The 17,792-nt window shown below is 46.2% G+C and overlaps 1 protein-coding gene across 1 annotated transcript; it reads right to left on the bottom strand.

Moving 5' to 3' along the window:
• Positions 1–721: 721 nt before the first annotated feature.
• On the bottom strand, positions 722–7,970 carry LOC125407652 (dehydrogenase/reductase SDR family member 2, mitochondrial-like). The gene is made up of 8 exons (XM_087895880.1): positions 7,816–7,970; positions 6,359–6,536; positions 4,428–4,529; positions 2,714–2,784; positions 2,519–2,570; positions 1,658–1,801; positions 1,279–1,334; positions 722–1,000 (listed from the first exon to the last, which is right to left on the bottom strand). The coding sequence occupies exons 1-8, from the start codon at positions 7,962–7,964 to the stop codon at positions 889–891; spliced, it is 864 nt and encodes a 287-aa protein (XP_087752006.1). The 5' UTR covers positions 7,965–7,970; the 3' UTR covers positions 722–888.
• Between the last annotated feature and the right edge of the window lie 9,822 nt (positions 7,971–17,792).

The raw sequence follows: 17,792 nt of genomic DNA, 5'->3' as shown, positions 1-17,792 counted from the left end.
AGTGCCTGCCACTGAGTCACCTGGGCTCCTGTAAGTAACCTGCTAGACTTGCGTGGGGTCATCTCTTGGGCCTAGAGCTGGTGCCACATCTAGAGGGAATGAATGTTTGTTCACGTCTTCTCTGGAAGGGCCACACAATGCCTCAATCTGACCAACATGCGATATAAATATGAATTAAAAAGAAAATCTCACGATGATTTTTAAAGTTTTTACAAATGAGCAACTGGTGTTTAGTTAGCACCCAACAAGATAAAGAGTCATTATCACACCTAGACCAGAAGACACAAGTAAGAAGTCATGGAACTTTACCCGTTTGGGAGGTGTCACCCAACAAAAGCTCCCTTTCGTAGACAGAAGAACCCAGACATGAAGGGAGCCTGAGAAATACGTTCTCTGACCTCATCATCCTGACCTGCAATCTACTTCCAACTGTCCAAACTTGCCTGCAAGCCAGAGGCAAAAGTCTGAAGCATTTCCACAGACTGTCCCAGGGCACTAAGTAAAGGGTGAATCTGGAAGAGCAGGCTGGAAGGATCTAGCCTGATTTCCAACCTCACAGAAAAATAATGAAAGAAGAGATGGAAGGATTTTAAAAAAAGCTGTTGGGGTTGAGGGACAGTAAGAAAATACAATAACCCGAGGATGAAGCTTCTAGGTCAAGAGGGCCGTGTGGATCGCTACGCCAACAGGAGCAAATCCAGAAGTATCCAGACAGATTTATTCCAAATGAGAACGTTAAACACTTGCTTTCCTTCACCATTTTTAAGTATGCGTTCCCTATATGGACCTGGACCCCAAGCACACACTAAGGCCCTTCACCTACATCGCACCGAGCCCTCTGTTTTCTGCTTGAGGACCTCAGCTCTGTCTCTAAGTCAAGTTGTGTCTTCACAGTCTAGGGGAGAAGCCAGCTGCTATGATGTTCTCCCCGGTGATGTAGCTGGCATCTGAGGAGCATAGGAAAGATACGATCCCGGCGCAGTCTTCTGGCTCCCCTAACCTGAAGGAAAGAAGAGATGAGGTCACCAGAAACACTGAGCTATGATCCGGACTTCCGCAGAGAGAGCAGTCTGGGACCGGCACCTAGCATTCACCAGGCTCAGTCAGAGGTGATGGCTATTGGACTCATATCTGCCCTCCTGCCCCCAACTCAGGACTCCCAAAAAGGGAAGCAGCTGGCAGAGTGGAAGAAAAAAAAACCACGAGGCCTTTTTCACCTTGAAATATAATTTTCCCTCAAACGAAACACAAAGCACGGAAGCCCGGAGCCCTACCTACCGCTGCAATCCATAGACTTTATTCAGGTTAGGCAGCATGTCCAGCATTGTTTTCTCCTAGGAAGAGATTTGAAAGCCAGTATGAGGCAGAGGACTGGTGTTATGATGGCGTGAGAAGAGCATCATGGCTGACCCACACCTCTGTGGGAGCCTGAGATGAAGACTAGTCTACTCGAAGAAGACGGAGAGCCTCACTCTTCTGCAGAAGATTAAGGGGTTGCTGCCCAAACTCTGACCTTAGGAGGGGGCTCTGGCTGCAGGTTCAGGCTCTGTGGGCCTCCATTCAGATGGAAGTCTGAAAAGGGACCCGAGGACACATGGAGAAGGGGCGGCGGGGGGGGGGGGGGGGGGAGGGGGGATTGATAGCAGAAGGCATTTACCACTTTCACCCCTAGGCCGAAGTCAGTCTTGGTAATTCCTGGCGCTATGCAGTTCACGCGGATGCCTTTTGGAGCCAGCTCCACGGCCAGGGACTTGCAGAGGCCCAACAGGGCTGTCTTACTGGTGTTGTAGACGCCCAGTTTCTGAGAAGCAAAGAAGGGGACAGCGAATCAATATGGTAGGAAGGGATCTTCCTGGAACACAGGTCAGTTCTGGGCCACAGGGGATGAAGGTGTGCCGGACTGTGGGCCTGAACAGACGCTCCCCTTGTGCTCACCACCCCCACGGGAGTTTTCAAGGAGTCGGGTCCTTTTCTGTGTCACGCTGCTGTCATGCTGTTCAAGCTCGACACAGCAAACGCTGCACTTATCCTTTGGAAGTCAGTTAAGAATCTGGAATTAGGAGCTAGAGGGCCCTGTCCTGCCAGGAAACAAACTGGCATCACTTAGAAGCAAATGGCAGATTTTGCCCCTTAAGGGCAAAGTGAGATAAGAATATCTGATCTGAAGCATTCACGGTGCCACCCTTTGGGGTACATATTGAACTTCTTTCTTCTTCTTCTTCTTCTTCTTCTTTCTTTCTTCTTCTTCTTCTTCTTCTTCTTCTTCTTCTTCTTCTTCTTCTTCTTCCTCCTCCTCCTCCTCCTCCTCCTCCTCCTTCCTCCTCCTCCCTCTCCCTCTCCCTCTCCCTCTCCCTCTCCCTCTCCCTCTCCTTCTTCTTCCTCTTCTTCATCTTTCTCCTCCTCCTCCTTCTTCTTAAATCTAGAATCACCAGTCAGTTCTCCCACTTCCCACGGCAAGGCCTGACAAGAGTCAAGGCAGCGGGCCCTCAGCCGGCTGGCCAGAGGCTGCCATACTCACCGGCATTGGTACATAAGCTACCGCAGAGGACACCAGAACAACAGAGCTTCCCCTTGAGAAGAAAGGGACACAGAGTGGAATTAGAGACTCATTCAATTAAAAGCGGCAGGAAACTGTGTTTTCACACGAAGAGGAAACAGCTCAGAGTTCACGGTGAAAGTGCATGACCCCCATCACCAACCCACATGCACTCACCCCCTCTTCTCCATGTGTGGCAGCAACTGGCTTAGCAACAGAGCTGGGGACTTCACATTGACATCCAGGATCTGAAATCCCAAACAATGCAAAGGTTGGACTGAGAGATGAACACCATTATCTGGGGCCTATTGTCCGGCACCAGAACCGAACAAAGCTCCATAAGTATGGTGGGTAGTTGAGACGCTGAGTCCTTTTACTGTGTGTGAGGGTATCTTAGTTAGGGTTTTATTGCTGTGAAAAAACACCACAACCAAAAAACAAGTTGGGGAGGAAAAGGCTTATTTGGCTTATATTTCCACATTACTGTGCATCATTGAAGGAAGTCGGAACATGAACTCAAGCAGGGCAGGAACCTAGAGGCAGGAGCTGATGCAGAGGCCATGGAGAGGTGCTGCTTATGGCCTTACACCCCATGGGTTGTTCATCCTGTTTCCTTATGGAACCCAGGACCACCAGCCCAGGAGGAATTACATCACCATAATGGGCTGGACCCTAACCCACCAATAACTAATTAAGAAAATGCCTTGCAGCTGGATCTTATGGAGGCATTTCCTCAAATGGGGATCCTCACCCTCTGACAACTCTAGTTTGTATGTCAGGTTGACGTAGACCAGCCAGCACAGAGGGTCAGAGTTTGTCAGAGGACAGACATACTTCTGAGGCCCCAAGTTCCCTAGGCCTCAGAGAGTTACCATACTCAGCTCCCAGACAACAGTCTTCCAGGGGAAGGGCAGAAAGCATGGGGAAGAAAAGGAGAAGAACTTGGTTATCAATGACTGACTGGAAGGAGGAGCATGGGTAAGAGAAGAGAAATCTGTACTTGGCACCTAATCTACCTCATGAAGTGTTTAAAATGGGGGCTGGTGATGCTCGTCATGTATGTGTTGTTGTGGATACGATTTTGGTTGGGTTAGTTTGAGTTAAGCATTTATGCAATATTGGGAGTCAAATCCGGGTCATTTTTTTAAAAAAGAAAAAAGAAAAGAGCTGGAAAAGTCTGAATGTTGTGGATGGGTGAGGTAGAGGAACTGGAAGGTCGATCAAGGAGGCTGTGGAACTTGAGAACCAGAGGGAAAAGTGGGGCAAAGTCTGCCAAGAGAAAATGTAGGGGTGGCCAGGGAAAGAAGAGCCACAGAAAGTAATGGTACACTCAGATCACAGGCCCATTCCCTGCCCCCAGGGACAGGATGGGCTCAGATCTGACTAGTCATAAGTGAGCTCATCAGGAAAACAGGGATGGGGGTCTGCAGAGGTAGGGAGAGCTTCCTGACTTCTCAGTGGCTTCCAACTGAGATGGCAGAACTAGGGAAGAGCCCCATCTGTCAGCTCTGTCTGTGGCTCTTTGGAACAGTCAGACTGAAAGGTTCACCAAGGCGCCAGTGAATCCAGGTTGTGACAGTTTCATAAACCTGAGTCAGAGGGGCTCTACCATGGCCAGAGCCAGAAAATCTGTTTCTGGCATCTCAGGACTTAGAAGCAGTGACCCACACAAGGAGAAGCAACACAGAAGCTACAGAAGCCTGGCAGAGGCAAGGCATGGACAACACCCATTGAACTTAATTATGCAAAGTCTGGCTCAGGGAAGTCCCACCTCCATCCATCAACGCCAGTGCTGACTCAGCTTTGTGGGGACCCGGGTATGTGCACGTGCGTTCGTGCAAGCGTGAGTACATACATACACCATGTTGAGTGTGGAAGGTACTCTCCTCACCTTGTCCCAGATCTGTTCACTGGCTCCCAGGGTGCTTCCCACGAAAGGATTGACTCCGGCCACACACACCAGGAAGTCAACACCCCCGGAGTGTTCCAGGGCCTGCGGCACAAAGGGGAGGGCACACAGGTGAAGGCACGGAGTCAAGAGTGGTAATGACCCAGAAAACTCTGAAATGTCCCCCACAGGTTCATATTTTGGCTGTGTTTTCCCAGCTATTGCACTGTTTGGAGAGGCGATGGACCTTTAGGAGGCAGAGCCAAGCTGGCAGAAGGTCACTGAGGACATAGATCTAATCTACCTACGTGAGAAGCAGAGAAAGACAAGATCTCCTGAGTAAACTGGGGACCTTGGGAGAGGGTGGGAATGCAAGCTGGTACAACCCTCTTTGGATGTCAGTGTGGCGATTTCTCAGAAAATTAAGAAACAACCTTCCTCAAGACCCAGTAATACCACTTTTGGGTATATATCCAAAGGATGCTCAACCATGCCACAAGGACATGTGCTCAACTATGTTCATAGAAGCTTTGTTTGTCATAGCCAGAACGTGGAAACAACCTAAATACCCCTCGACCAAAGAATGGATAAGGAGAATGTGGTACATTTACACAATGGAGAAAAAAAACACAGCAGAAAAAAACTAACAACATCTTGAATTTTTCAGGAAAAATGGATGGAGCTAGAAAACATTATTTTGAATGAGGTAACCCAGACACAGAAAGACAATTATCACATGTACTCACTCAGAGGTGGTTTTTAAACATAAAGCAAAGAAAGCCAGCCTACAAACCACAATCCCAAAGAACTTAGACAACAATGAGGACACTAAGAGAGACCTACATAGATCTAATATACATGGGAAGTAGAAAGTAGAAAAAAACTAAGATCTCCTGAGTAAATTGGGAGCATGGGGACCTTTGGGAGAGGACTGAAGAGGGGAGGGGAGAGGCAGGGAGGGGAACAGAGAAAAATGTAGAGCTCAATAAAAATCAATAAAATATAAAAACAATAAAATTTAAAATTTAAAAAAGAAGGAAGCAAATAGCATTAAAAAATAAAAACAAAATAAGAAGAAGGTGACTGGGGGCAGTCCTTTGAAAGCTATACGTGGCCTGCCCACAGTATAGGCCACACTTTCTGCTTCCCTGTCTACAGAGACAGGAACACACTTGGCCACATACTTCCACACCCATGCCTTCCCCAGCATGATGGACTGAGGCCACAAACCATAAGAAACCTTTATCTAAGTTGTTTCTGCCAAGTATTGTGACCGCAGTGACTCACTGGTCATCCTGGGCCTGTGCCAGGCCAGAGTCGGATCCTCACCGAGACTGAATAAATCGGCAATTCTTGCCTCCTTGGATGCCTCTAGTTTCTGCCCTGTAAGACCTGTGATTGGCTCCTGGGCCCCACCCTTCCAGACCTCTGCTCCTTGGGGACCTGCTTTCAGCTCTTCCATTTCTAGTTGGTTCCTCCTCTGCCTTTTTCTCTGGCCTGGACTAATCCTCCTTTGTCCTCAACACCTGTCCAGTCCATGTTCCTTCCGATCTCAGCTCAACACTCACTTCTTCCGGGGGGATCAGCACAGGACCTGAGCCTAACGCATTTGTTTCAAAGGTTAGTCTAATGGACTATCAATACAGTACATGGTAGGTCAGGGCTACACAGCTCAGACTTTCATGCGGAGACAAAACACTTGGGGCTGCAGCTACACTGGCCTCTTTGAGGTTCTAGGCAAGCTCCTCGGCCACGCCCCACCACTAGTCATCTCTCGGATTAGCGTGAGCAGCACAGCTGTTTCCTTCCAGTCAGGAAATCGGGCTACCCTGAGAATGTGGAATTAGCCTCATTTACAGCCCTGGAGAGCCCAGCTCCCTCGTGCCAGCGTTAGATCCGTGTCTTTCCATCTATCCCAGCCCACAGCTGCTTACTGTGGTCACGAGGTGCTGGCGGTCCTCAGCCTTCCCCACATGGCACACAATGCCCGTCACACTCAGCCCCTCCCCCTTCAATGTGGTCACTGCACGGTCCACATTCTCCTGCTTCCGGCTGCTGATGACCACGTGGGCCCCATCCTGAGCCAGACGCCGGGCGATGGCAAAGCCAATCCTGTGGGCAGAAGAGGAAATGGTGGTGATGGTTTCCGCCCTCTCCATCTGGTTCCCAGGTGGACTCCAATGACTACGTCAATTGTTTCCCTGATATTGCCCAAGAGTGGCTTCAGAATCTTCAGTAGCCGACATTTTGAGTACTTGCTACATGCCAGGCCTTCACAGTCTTCTTATTTCATTATAAAAGCTTTATGTATGATAATTATATTATGTAGATGTAGATGTTTTCGTATTGTGTTAAAGGAGCTTTGAAAAGAGAAGGCTACACCATCAGAAGAGATGTGGCCGTGGTGGGTATCAGGACTAAATTAAAGAGACTCTTCCTAATTAGTCAGCCCTGTTGCTCTCTTCCCCGGCCTCAGGGCTCTGGCAGGGATTGTACTCCATCTAAACTAATGCCTTCCCTCTGGTCTGCAATGTTAAAGTGTTTCTGTGGGAGGACATGCTATCCTCCAGGTCTCCTAACACTGAGGCGGTCTGGAATCTTGTCTGGTACTGGTTAAGCGGCTCCAAACAAGGAAAAGAAAGAGGCATGTGCCCGGTGTCTTATTGAAACTTTCTGGGTGGTTGAGAATTTTAAATGTATTTTATGAGCTATGAATATTGAGAATTGGGAGCATGCAAAAGATTTAAGACATCACTGGGATCTGGATACTCTAGTTCTTTTGTTTTCCCTGGAAATTCTAAACAGTTCTAAATATATTGGTGACCATAAAAGATGACAACGGTCTCCCCTCCTGATGATGATGGTAAGGGCTCATTATAAATGCATATTGTTACAGGAGTCAGAAGACAGCTGGAACTGGGGGGTGTGGGAGGCCTTGCAAGGGCACATAGAGCACTCTGAGCTGATGGCCAAACATCACCCTGACATGCCTGGTGCTTTATGCAGTATGAGTCTAAGGCACAGTAGATGTCAGGCTTCTTTCTGTTAACGAAATACTCAAAAACCGCTGGCCAGGTAGGTATGGAGGATAAGGAAGCAGATGTGATGTTCTAGTGGTTAATGTTTATTAGGGACTGTCCCACCAACGATGGTCAGAGACAACATTCAGACTCTGCCCTGATTGTCTTCGGGCAGCTGGTTCTGTAACTACAAATCTTCTAGAGCTCGGAAACCTGGTATTTTAGGGAGAGATGTTGAGACACAGAGTTAAACACCAGAGCTGTGTGATGGGGGGGGGGGGGAGCCACAGGGATATATGAGATGAGTGAATTCACAGCTACCATGGCAACATCACCTGCTAACAAGGCAGCCAGGGACTTCCATCGCTCACCCTTTTGTAGAGCCAGTGACCACAGCCACTTTATCAGCCAGGGCACATTTCTCATCTGCTCTTTTCCTGAACATTCTTGCTGAGAGAGGGACTGAGGCATACTGAGAGCCCCTAAAGACCCGTGGGACAGACCTGAGAATGGCAGCCATTGGAGAGAGACCTGCAAAGACAGTCATAATTATGGGACACATGAGGACATGCACTCTCTTGAGTCCTCCGCGAAGTCTCTGACAGGTGTTCCACCATCCTCCAAACCTTCCAGACAGCATAGAACCCTGCTGTGGCATACTCTTTCTGTACACTGTGAAGATGTGTCTCTGCCTAAGGTGCCTTCTGATTAGTCTAATCGGGAGCTGAATAACTAGGCATGAGAGAACAAGCAGGGTTTCCAGGGAGAGAAAGAAACTCCAGAAAAATCTGAAGCTCGTGGGATTAAGCCAGTGAGACAAGGAGGGAGTCAGATACACAGTATGGAGGCAAGGTGGCGAGCCATGTGGCAGAACTTCTATTAACATACATGGGTTAATTTAAGTTATAAGAGCTAATTGGGAACAAGCCAAAGCTATAGGTCAAACATTCATAATTAATAAGATATAGAAAGTTTACATGTCATTATTTGGGGACTGGCAGTCGTAAGGAAGACCAACCACAGAACCCTTCATGTCTTTCCTCTAACCTAGGCTCTTTACAGGCTTCCCCATAGTGAGCCACCAGCACAGTATGTAGCCAGGCATGGTGCTGGGCCCTAGGAGATACTTGCCTGACCTACTTCCAACCCTCCAATAAGAAATGTCACTTACAATATGTTTCTTAGAATCACCTTTGGACTTCTTACACACATCCTTTATCTGAGCACTGAACTTTTGATTTCTTTTGGAGGGTTGAAGCCAGGGCTAATATATGTTAAGCATGAGCTCTGGCTGCTTCCCAAGCCCTTAAGTCCTTAAGTCCTTAAGCATTTAGCTTATTTCTTCTCAGCATCTTCAGTTTCCAGCCATTCCCTCACCTGTTACAATCTTCTCTTCCCTCAGGTTCATTCTCAAAGCAACAGCAATAATCCATTTGTCCGAGCGTGTAAACTTATCAGTGCATCTGACCAGTCAGATGTTTCCCTCAACACAAGGCTCCCAGTTATCTCTATGTGAAGCTTAGCTATCTGCTCTTTTTCTGATCTGGACACCATCACCAGGCCTCTTTCCTCACCTCCTTCTCACCCAAGCTCACACCTCCCAGACTTGTCTGCCCCAAAAGTCCATGTCACCTTGTCATTTTAACTATATCAGTAATACTTCATCTCTGAAACCGTCTCTCAACACAGCTTTCATCTCAGACCCCGCCTACCATGCTTAATCACCATTGTCAGTTTGATTGACTTAAGAGTGGCATTTGGGGGCTCACCTTTGGATATCTGTGAAGATGTTTCCAGAGAAGATCACTAGGAGGGAGGTGCCCTGAAGGAGATCCCAGACTGAACACATAGAAGAAAAAGAAGAAGTCAGATGAGTACCAGTGTTTGTCTGTCTGCATTCCCACACACTGACTAGTTGTCTCATAGCCCCTGCCAGCCCTCTCTGCCATGGTGCACTGTATCCCATCTTAAACTACGAGCTGGAATAAATCCTTACTCCAGTGACGGTATTTTGCCACAGCATGGAGAAAAGTAAGGAATGTATTCCCTTGCCACCTAATCAGAAGAAACAACCGTTCTCTAGACTGGCTACCCCCAGCATACTTCAAGGCAAATAGTTGTTCAGGAGGTGCTCTTAGGAACCAATGTTAAAATGGGGGTAGAATAGACAAGATGAAAGCGAAAACAACCTAAGAAAGGTCCCTGATCCTGTACACATAGTAGACCTCTCCGCTCTGCTACGGTTCAACTCTGCTGAGGCATCCTGAGCTACCGATTCAAATGCCGGAGGGAATCCAGGGAAACTGACGACTTAGGTTGGACAACATCGGCAGTGCTTTCAGGACTTTGGAGATTTAACACTGAGAGTTGCCTTCCAGGAAACTCCTGAGTCCTATGCAAACCAGGAGGGGACACTTTCATGGTCTGTTTCGAGCGCCTGGCAGTCAGTGGCCGGAGTCCAGCCAAAGCGGCAAAGGCTTGCAGGTTCTTGACAAACACAGCAACAGAAACAAGTTCCGCCCCCCCCTAGATATTTGTGATATAGTAATATAAAGATTATAATAACTAAAGATTAATGCCCAGGGCTGAAAAAGAAAGGACCCTTAGGGGAAGTGAGGTGGAATTTGGGGCCAGATCAGTCTATGTTAGGAAATAGGACTGAAGAGTTGTCCAGTCACAGAGTGACCTGGGTCCTGAGACATGACTGACTGTAGGGAAAACAGCCTGGATTTAGGGGAAATGATATGGGACACCACAGAATTAGAGGAAGTTCCTAACCGGGCAGTGGTGGTACACACATTTAAACCCAGCACTCGGGAGGCAGAATCAAATGGACCTCTGTGAGTTCAAGGCCAGTCTGGTCTACAGAGCTAGTTCCAGGACAGCCAAGGCTGTTACACAGTGAAACACTGTCTGGATACTCCCCCACCCAGCCCCCAAAAAGAAAGTGCCTGAAGATTTACATTAAAATTGATGTTTCAATGTGAATAAATGATGGTATAAATGTCCCCAATGTACCTCTGGGCCTTGGCAACTGAAAATCCTCGTTACCCTTCGTGTGCCTTGTCTTCATCGTGATTTAATTCTTACCCTGCTTCCGACTGGTCTTCCAATCTTTGAATACTTACTAAAGACACACACGAGCAATGACTTAGTGCAGAAAGCTAACCGAACCTTTCTTGAGAACAGGTCATAAGTCTTCAAAACTACACAAGGTCACATCTGTTCTCAACATAAAGGCTTTAAGCCACCAAGCACTTTTTATAAAATCCTCGAGTTTCAAAGCAAGTTTAATCTTGTTTATCTCAAGGAAAGGAAAGCCATCTTACAAAGCGTGTCAACACTTTACCCTTCGGGGCCTTGGGGATGCTTGGAGATGAAACCATTAAAGAGAAGATCATGCTGAATAATGCTGTAGGAGTGGATGCTGGTACAATCTGACTGGCTTCCTGGGGGCAGGGGGTAGTTACACCAGAGTGTGATGGAGATGCGTATACACGGAGAGGACACATGAAGACAGTTGAAAAGGTGACGTCCGCAAGCCTCGGAGAGATGGCAAGAGAAACCAAGCCTGCCAGCACTTCGGCTGTGGAATTACAGGTTTCTGTGGTGTAAGTCACATGGTCCTATCAGAGTCATGGTAAATTAATGTAAGAAAGAAAAAGAAACTCAATGATTTTTTGTTATACCTTATATCCCTCAACTCTCCTTTTACTAGAAAAGGCACACTAAGAGCTTATGATTTTCCAGAAAACAGTCAAAAGAAAAACAAACAAAAACAAACAAAACAAAACAAAACATCAGAGTTCAGGAATTTAGTTCAATGATAGAGCTCTTGGCAGCAAATGCAAGGCCCTGGGTTCTCTGGGGGGGTGGGGTGGGTAGGAGGAGAAAGAAGGAAATGAATCCACAAGCCTCAGATCCACAAATGTCTGGAGCACAAAAGTGTCAGTAAAGCCAATGAAACAGATGGGGCTTCCCCAGCACAGTAATAGCATCTAAAAGGCAACAGGGGTCATGCAGAAACAAACAAAACAAAACAAGCAAGCAAACAACCTGCCATGCTTGCAGCTTTATACTCTGTTCCGACTTGCCAAGATTTACCACATAGCAAATTATGTGTGCCCATTTTTGGCCCAGAAAGTGTCATCGTTGCTATATCTGCCCCTTCCAAAGACAGTGATGGAAAGGAACATCTATCTGGCTTGCAGCTTTGACATGTAGCTCACATTTCTAGTCCCAGCCAATGCTTGACGAATGTCTACATAGAAAAAGATAGAGGTGGAGGTGCTGCTCAGAGACAGTGACAGGTGCTTGTCTAACAAGCACAGACCCTGGGTTCATTACTCAGCCCTGGAGGAGGAGGGGAGGGAGAGGCAAAGAAGAGACAGAAAAGAAGTGGAGGGGACACAAGGACAGGAGAGGAGAGAGGAGGGAAGAGGATGAGAATGGAGGAGAGAAGAGGAGAAGGGAAGGGAGGGGAAGAGAGGAGAGCGGAGGAGGGGAAGGGGAGTAGGAGAAAAGAGGGGAGAAAGAGGAAGGGAAGAGGAGGGAAGGGGAAAAGAGAAGGGAAGGAGATAGAAAGGGGAGGGGAGGAAAGCCTAAATAAATGGTGATGTTTCTGATGTGACTAATTAAATCAGTTCTTCAATCTTCTTTGCCACAGATCACTAGATAAAAAATACCAAAAAAAAAAAAAAAGGAAAGGAAATTCAAATGAACAGATAGCTCAACAGTTAAGAGCAATGGCTGCTCTTCCAGAGGACCTGAGTTCAATTCCCAGCACCCACAAGGCAGCTCACAAATGTCTGCAGCTCAGTTCTAGAGGATCCAACACCCCTACACAGACACAGGCAAAACACCAATGCACATAAAATGAATAAATATTCTTTAAAAAGTCAAAACATGATAAAAAAAAAAAAGAAGGCTCATAAAAATCCCAGAGAGGGCTTAAGAGATGGCTCAGCTCTTAAGAGCCTTTGGCTGTTCTACTGAGTTGGGTCCCTGGCAACCACACTGGACAGGGCCTGATGCCTCTTCTGGCCTCCAAGAGCACCTGGGCTCATTCAGGCACATGAATATACAAATAATTTTTTAATCTTTTGATGAGTTATGAGAAAAAAATAAAGACAAATAAGGTTACCACACAAGAAAAACTCACAGCCTCAAATGCCTTCAAGGGATGTAGTGGTGAGGTGGGAGCTGCTACAGCAGTGAGGTGGGAGCTACTGCAGTGGTGGGAGCTGCTACAGTGGTGGGAGCTGTTGCAGTGGTGAGGTGGAGCTGCTGCAGTGGTGAGGTGGAGCTGTTGCAGTGGTGAGGTAGGAGCTGCTACAGTGGTGAGGTGGAGCTGCTGCAGCAGTGAGGTGGGACGGGCTGAAGGTACACTCTGGGACGGTGGACATAGTAAGTAGGAGTGTCCTGGACTATTGTCAAAACAGGACTTTTGGAGAACAATCAAGCAAAAACCACTGTTAAGAAATGAACAGGGCCTGCAAGAGGGCTCGGTAAATAATGACACCGTGAGTCACTAAGTCCAACAACTTGAGTCTGATTCCCCAGAAACCCATATGGTGGAAGGCGAGCACTGATCTGTGCAAGTGTGTGCACACACACAAACAAATAGGTGTAACAAAATGACAGTATACTCCTCAGAACATATGCCATAGGATATCATCAAAGCAATATACCAAGAACCAAGTGACCTTTAAACATCCCAGGAAAGGAAATAACTGACAGCAACGAAATACTCTTTTAACTCAACAAGTTAATAAATAACTTGTTTCTTATAAATACAAATAAATACAAATAAAATAAGAACGGGAGAGTAAAATAAAAGCAAAAATTAAAGTATGGAGACATGGACCGGTCATCCCCAAACATGGGAAACTGAGGCAGAATTGTAACTTTCAGGCCAGACTGGGCTACATGGTGAAATTTTTTTGCTCCCCACCCCACCCCACCCACTTCAAAAAAAGGAGGAAAAGAAGGAAGAAAAGAAGGCAGTAACATCTGTTCATTTTAAACACCTGGTTACTTCTTAGAGACATTGTAGTCAGAGGCTGCTTGTTCCTTCCCAGCTGCCCAGACTCGAAATAACCACACAGAAAATGCATTAATTAAATCACTGGTTGGCCAAACACTTAAGTGTATGGCTCGCTAGCTTTTACATCTAGAATGAACCCATTTCCATTATTTTATATTTTACCACGAGGCTTGTGACCTACTAGCAAGGTTCCCGTTGGCAGCTCATGTCTTTCCCCTCTGGTGGCTACACTACGGTATCTCTTTGACTCTGCCTTCTTTCTCCCAGCATTCAGTTTAGTTTTCCCCACCTAGTTCTACTCTGCCCTATCACAGGCCAAGCCAGTTTCTTTATTCATTAATCAACAACAGCAACACTATAAAGAAGGACTTCCCACACTACTTCCCCTTTTCTTTTAAACAAAAAAGAAGGCTTTAACTTTAACATAGCAAAATTACATATAATAAAACAGGTATCAAGCAAGAATTATACCTACAATATTTATATCTACTTTATCCTTTATCATAACTAAGAAAAACTATAATTATAACTATCTATTCTTCAACTCCATCAAAGACTCCGGAAGGATATACTATTACCTGAGTTAACAGGAAGTGCATTGTAAGCAACTTCCAAAACTCTAGAATTGACAAAGACAACTCGCTGTCTGAACTGTCACCCAAAGTCCTTCTGTAATGTTGCCGCATCCAATCTTCAGCCTACAGGCCCATAGTATCTGGCAGACTTTTTCATGAAGCAGGAAATCTAAAGATCTGCTCTCCCTTGTAATGGCAAAGTCCATCAGTTGCTTTCTTCTATGTCCTGCAGAATGTCTGGCAGACTCTTTCATGAAGCAGAAACCCTGAAGGACCATCTCACCTTTAGGCAAGTTCAGCAGTCATTTCTTTGTGGGTCCCGCATGTCCAGTTCGTACAGTATAGCATCAAGCAGTCCAGGCAAGAGCAGTTTCTTGCCAAATGACTAGCAAACTCCATAAGGAATCTCTTCAATGCCCATCATCCTCTTGAAGTAGATTGGTGCTACCAGAAGCAGATGTGTCTCATTGACATGAAAAGTCTTAGGCACTTAAAACATTTTAAATGCCATATTCTGAAGGTCTCTGAAAGATTTGAAGAATACCTATCTAACTGAAATATATCACTATATATCTAGAAAACCTAACTAACATGACTGCAAACTTGACTATTATAGACAACTATTAACCTATATTTCTTAATTATACATTACCTTTTTAAATGAGCCTCACAAACACAATACCTTAATCAAGAGCAGAAATATACATATACCAAAATTGACCTTAAATTTGTATCAATAAACCAAGATCCATACCAATGCAAATCTCTATAACAAGACATGGCTGATCCTAGGTCTGGAAACAGGAAAAATGTAAAACAAGCTTGGGCTGCCTCATAGTGCCACAATATTGATGACCACTGAAGTAATATAAATAAAAGCAAACAAATCAATAAAGCAAAGAAACACATCTTTACAAACCATAACGGTGGAGATGTGGTGAAGGGCACCTGGGACCAGCTGGAAGAGCTGCAAGATGGTGAAGGCCTGAGTAACAGAGGGAAGTGTGGTCACGGCTAGAGGCCTGAGTAACAGAGTGAAGTGTGGTCATGACTAGAGGCCTGAGTAACAGAGGGAAGTGTGGTCATGGCTAGAGGCCTGAGTAACAGAGGGACGCTGGCTTTTAACTAAGAAACACGTAAGTGCATGTGTTCTTGACTCAATTAGTAACAATGAGACTGTTTAAGAAAATAAAAAGGCATGGTGGTGCACACCTATAATCCAGCACTTAGGAAGATCTTGAGCTCAAGGCTGCCTCCTTATGTATAGCAAGTTCAAGGCTAGCCTTCACTACATGAGACCCTGTCATTCTGGATGGACAGAAGGACATAGAAGAGACAAATCTTTACAAAAGAATGTTCTATGCAGTTGCTTTTTCCTGTAAGTAAAGCGGGCTGGGCTTGGAGGCCTATCCAAAGAGCATGCGGAGCGAAAACAATAAAACAGCTAATATTTCCGAGTGATTACGGTGACGTCACCACCTAAGTAACGCAGACGTTGTGTACCCCCGACATAAGAGGGCACTTCCACTCTGACATCTCTCCCTACATCTGAAGACATCAAGCAAATTCTAACTGAGGGGTCTTCTTTAACACCAAAACTCTTCCAAGGTGCCAACAGCACGAGTGAGAAGCATCAGCTGAAGAGAACATCTCAGAGAGGAGGAAATACGGAGACACGAGGATTAAACACAGCGTGGCATCGCGGACTGAGTCCTACACATGGTGACTGAGTCTTAGACACAATGAGGACACAGGCAGGGAGAAGTCCATAAAATGGGGACAAAATTCATAGTTAGCTGCAGCACCCACGTCAACTCCTAGCTTTAATGGTTTGTACGAGATCCTGCTGTAGGCAGCAAGGTGGCGATGCAGACAGAAGCCCCTTACCTTAGTTATCTTTCCGCAAATCTACGACCATTCCAAAATAAACAGAGCTGCTTTATTTTCCCTGACCAAGGACATATACCTCAGAAAACTTTCCGAGGCAGTTTCTTGAACACTGAACAAAGAATTTGGCAATGATTGTTAAAGTTGTAGAAAGTCAGTTCTGTCACTAAACTTTTACCATTTTAAATTAACTGTGTAGAGCCATCTGGCCTCTCCTGTTAGAAATGGGTTGGGGGAGGGAGAATGTGTCCAAAGAAAATGACCCCACAAGCCAAAGTATTTCAGCAAGTCAAAGGGCTTCACTCTGCAGAAGAGTGCTTAGGAAAGACCCGATCGTCCCTGACAGGTCGGCACCAGGCCCCACACGCTTACTGCTGACACAGAAGGTGCAGGAAGCAAAGAACAACTTCCAAAAACAAGGTGCAACCATAAGCATGCATTGATTTCAAGAAGCGCTGGCTCTGGAGGGATTTGAGTTTCTGCTGAGAGGCTTCTCTAAAATTCTTTTCAATGGAGTTCGGTCTTACTTAACCCTTACACTTCCTACCCTTGTTTGTAAGTTGGAGTACTATTAACTTTTCTGACATAATACGCTACACTTTCCTAGAGGAGCCCACAGCAACTTGTGAGACAACAGGATTCCCAGGAAAATCCACGGGACTCTTTCAGGCCCATGTGGAGCCCTCCTGCACGCTACCCTTGTCCTGTGGTGTCCCCCGGTGCGAGAAAGGAGCAAGGTTCAGCCCTGTGGAGGGAGCAGCTCAGTCCAGTGGTGTCTCTAGAGTAGCTCGGAGTACTGCAGCAAAGAACTGAGATTTGATCTCTTCCATCCAGTTACAAATGAAACGAGATTGTCCATTCCTCCAACAAAAATGAGTGCAGGCCTTAAGATGGTCTCTCTCCACGGCCTCCCACTTCCGGTGGTGCCCAGTTACTGACCAACGGATCCCCTGAAAGTCAACTCTCACCCTTCCTCCGCACAGGACCCCTGCCTAGAAGAGATTCGAGTGTTCTGGAAGCCTCTGCTCTCCCTAAACTCCACATCTCTCCACTTCCAAGGAGGCCTCCTAGAAGGATATGCTTGCCTACCTGGGACCAGTGAAGGCAGGCACTTGGACTCCTAGAGAGCAGTCTGGGGCTGAGGCAGTCACAAGGCAATACTGACCATAAGCCACCTTTTATATAAAGCTCTGTCCCATCCTCTCTTGCTTCTCAGTCACCGCCCTTAAGCTCACCCTGCCCTTTTTCAACCACACCCCCAAAGCCTTTGGATGACTCATGACACATGTCAGCAATGCGTTGCCTTCTTGAAGTCACTGGTAGTATCTCTGAGGAACCCCCTCAGGCACGCCCCACTTACCGCCCCAGCTGGGTTCCTCGTAACCAAAGACCCCGAGGAAGACTGCTTTGTTCCTAGAAATGACGATTATAGTAAGAGGGAGGACCTAGAGAAGTGAGTTAGGTCATATGTCGGTGAACATCTAGTAAATAAATAAATATATATACTGAATATATTTATACATAAATATTTATTTTGTATATATAAATGTATATCACAAATAAAAAGGGAGATGGATATCCAAGGGCCTCCTGTGACGAGACTGAATGAAGCTGTCACAGAATGAATTCCTGGAGATCTGTGGTCAACAGGAAGTATTTCATCAGATTTTTATCAGATTCACCTCATTCTAGAATTTTTTTTTCATCAAATTCACTCCATTCTAACCCACCAGCTTGACTCCTCTGGAGGAGGGTTTGTCATAGAGCCCTGCATGTCTCTGCTAGTGGTCTCTCCCTCCTCCTGACATCAGTTAGCTTTGCTCATTCTCTGCAAGTTCCC

The sequence above is a fragment of the Myodes glareolus genome, chromosome 12, assembly GCF_982192425.1.
Source record: "Myodes glareolus chromosome 12, mMyoGla1.1, whole genome shotgun sequence".
NCBI classification, from domain to species: domain Eukaryota; kingdom Metazoa; phylum Chordata; class Mammalia; order Rodentia; family Cricetidae; genus Myodes; species Myodes glareolus.
This window is presented reverse-complemented; position numbering and strand designations above follow the sequence as displayed.

Coding starts and splice junctions, on each gene's coding strand:
- LOC125407652 (XM_087895880.1), bottom strand. CDS start 7,964: ATGGCTGCCATTCTCAGGTCTGTCCCACGGGTCTTTAGGGGCTCTCAG. Junction 6,537..7,815: donor GTCACTGGCTCTACAAAAGG/GTGAGCGATGGA, acceptor TTCTGCCCACAG/GATTGGCTTTGCCATCGCCC. Junction 1,335..1,657: donor TCGGCCTAGGGGTGAAAGTG/GTAAATGCCTTC, acceptor ATCTCTTCCTAG/GAGAAAACAATGCTGGACAT.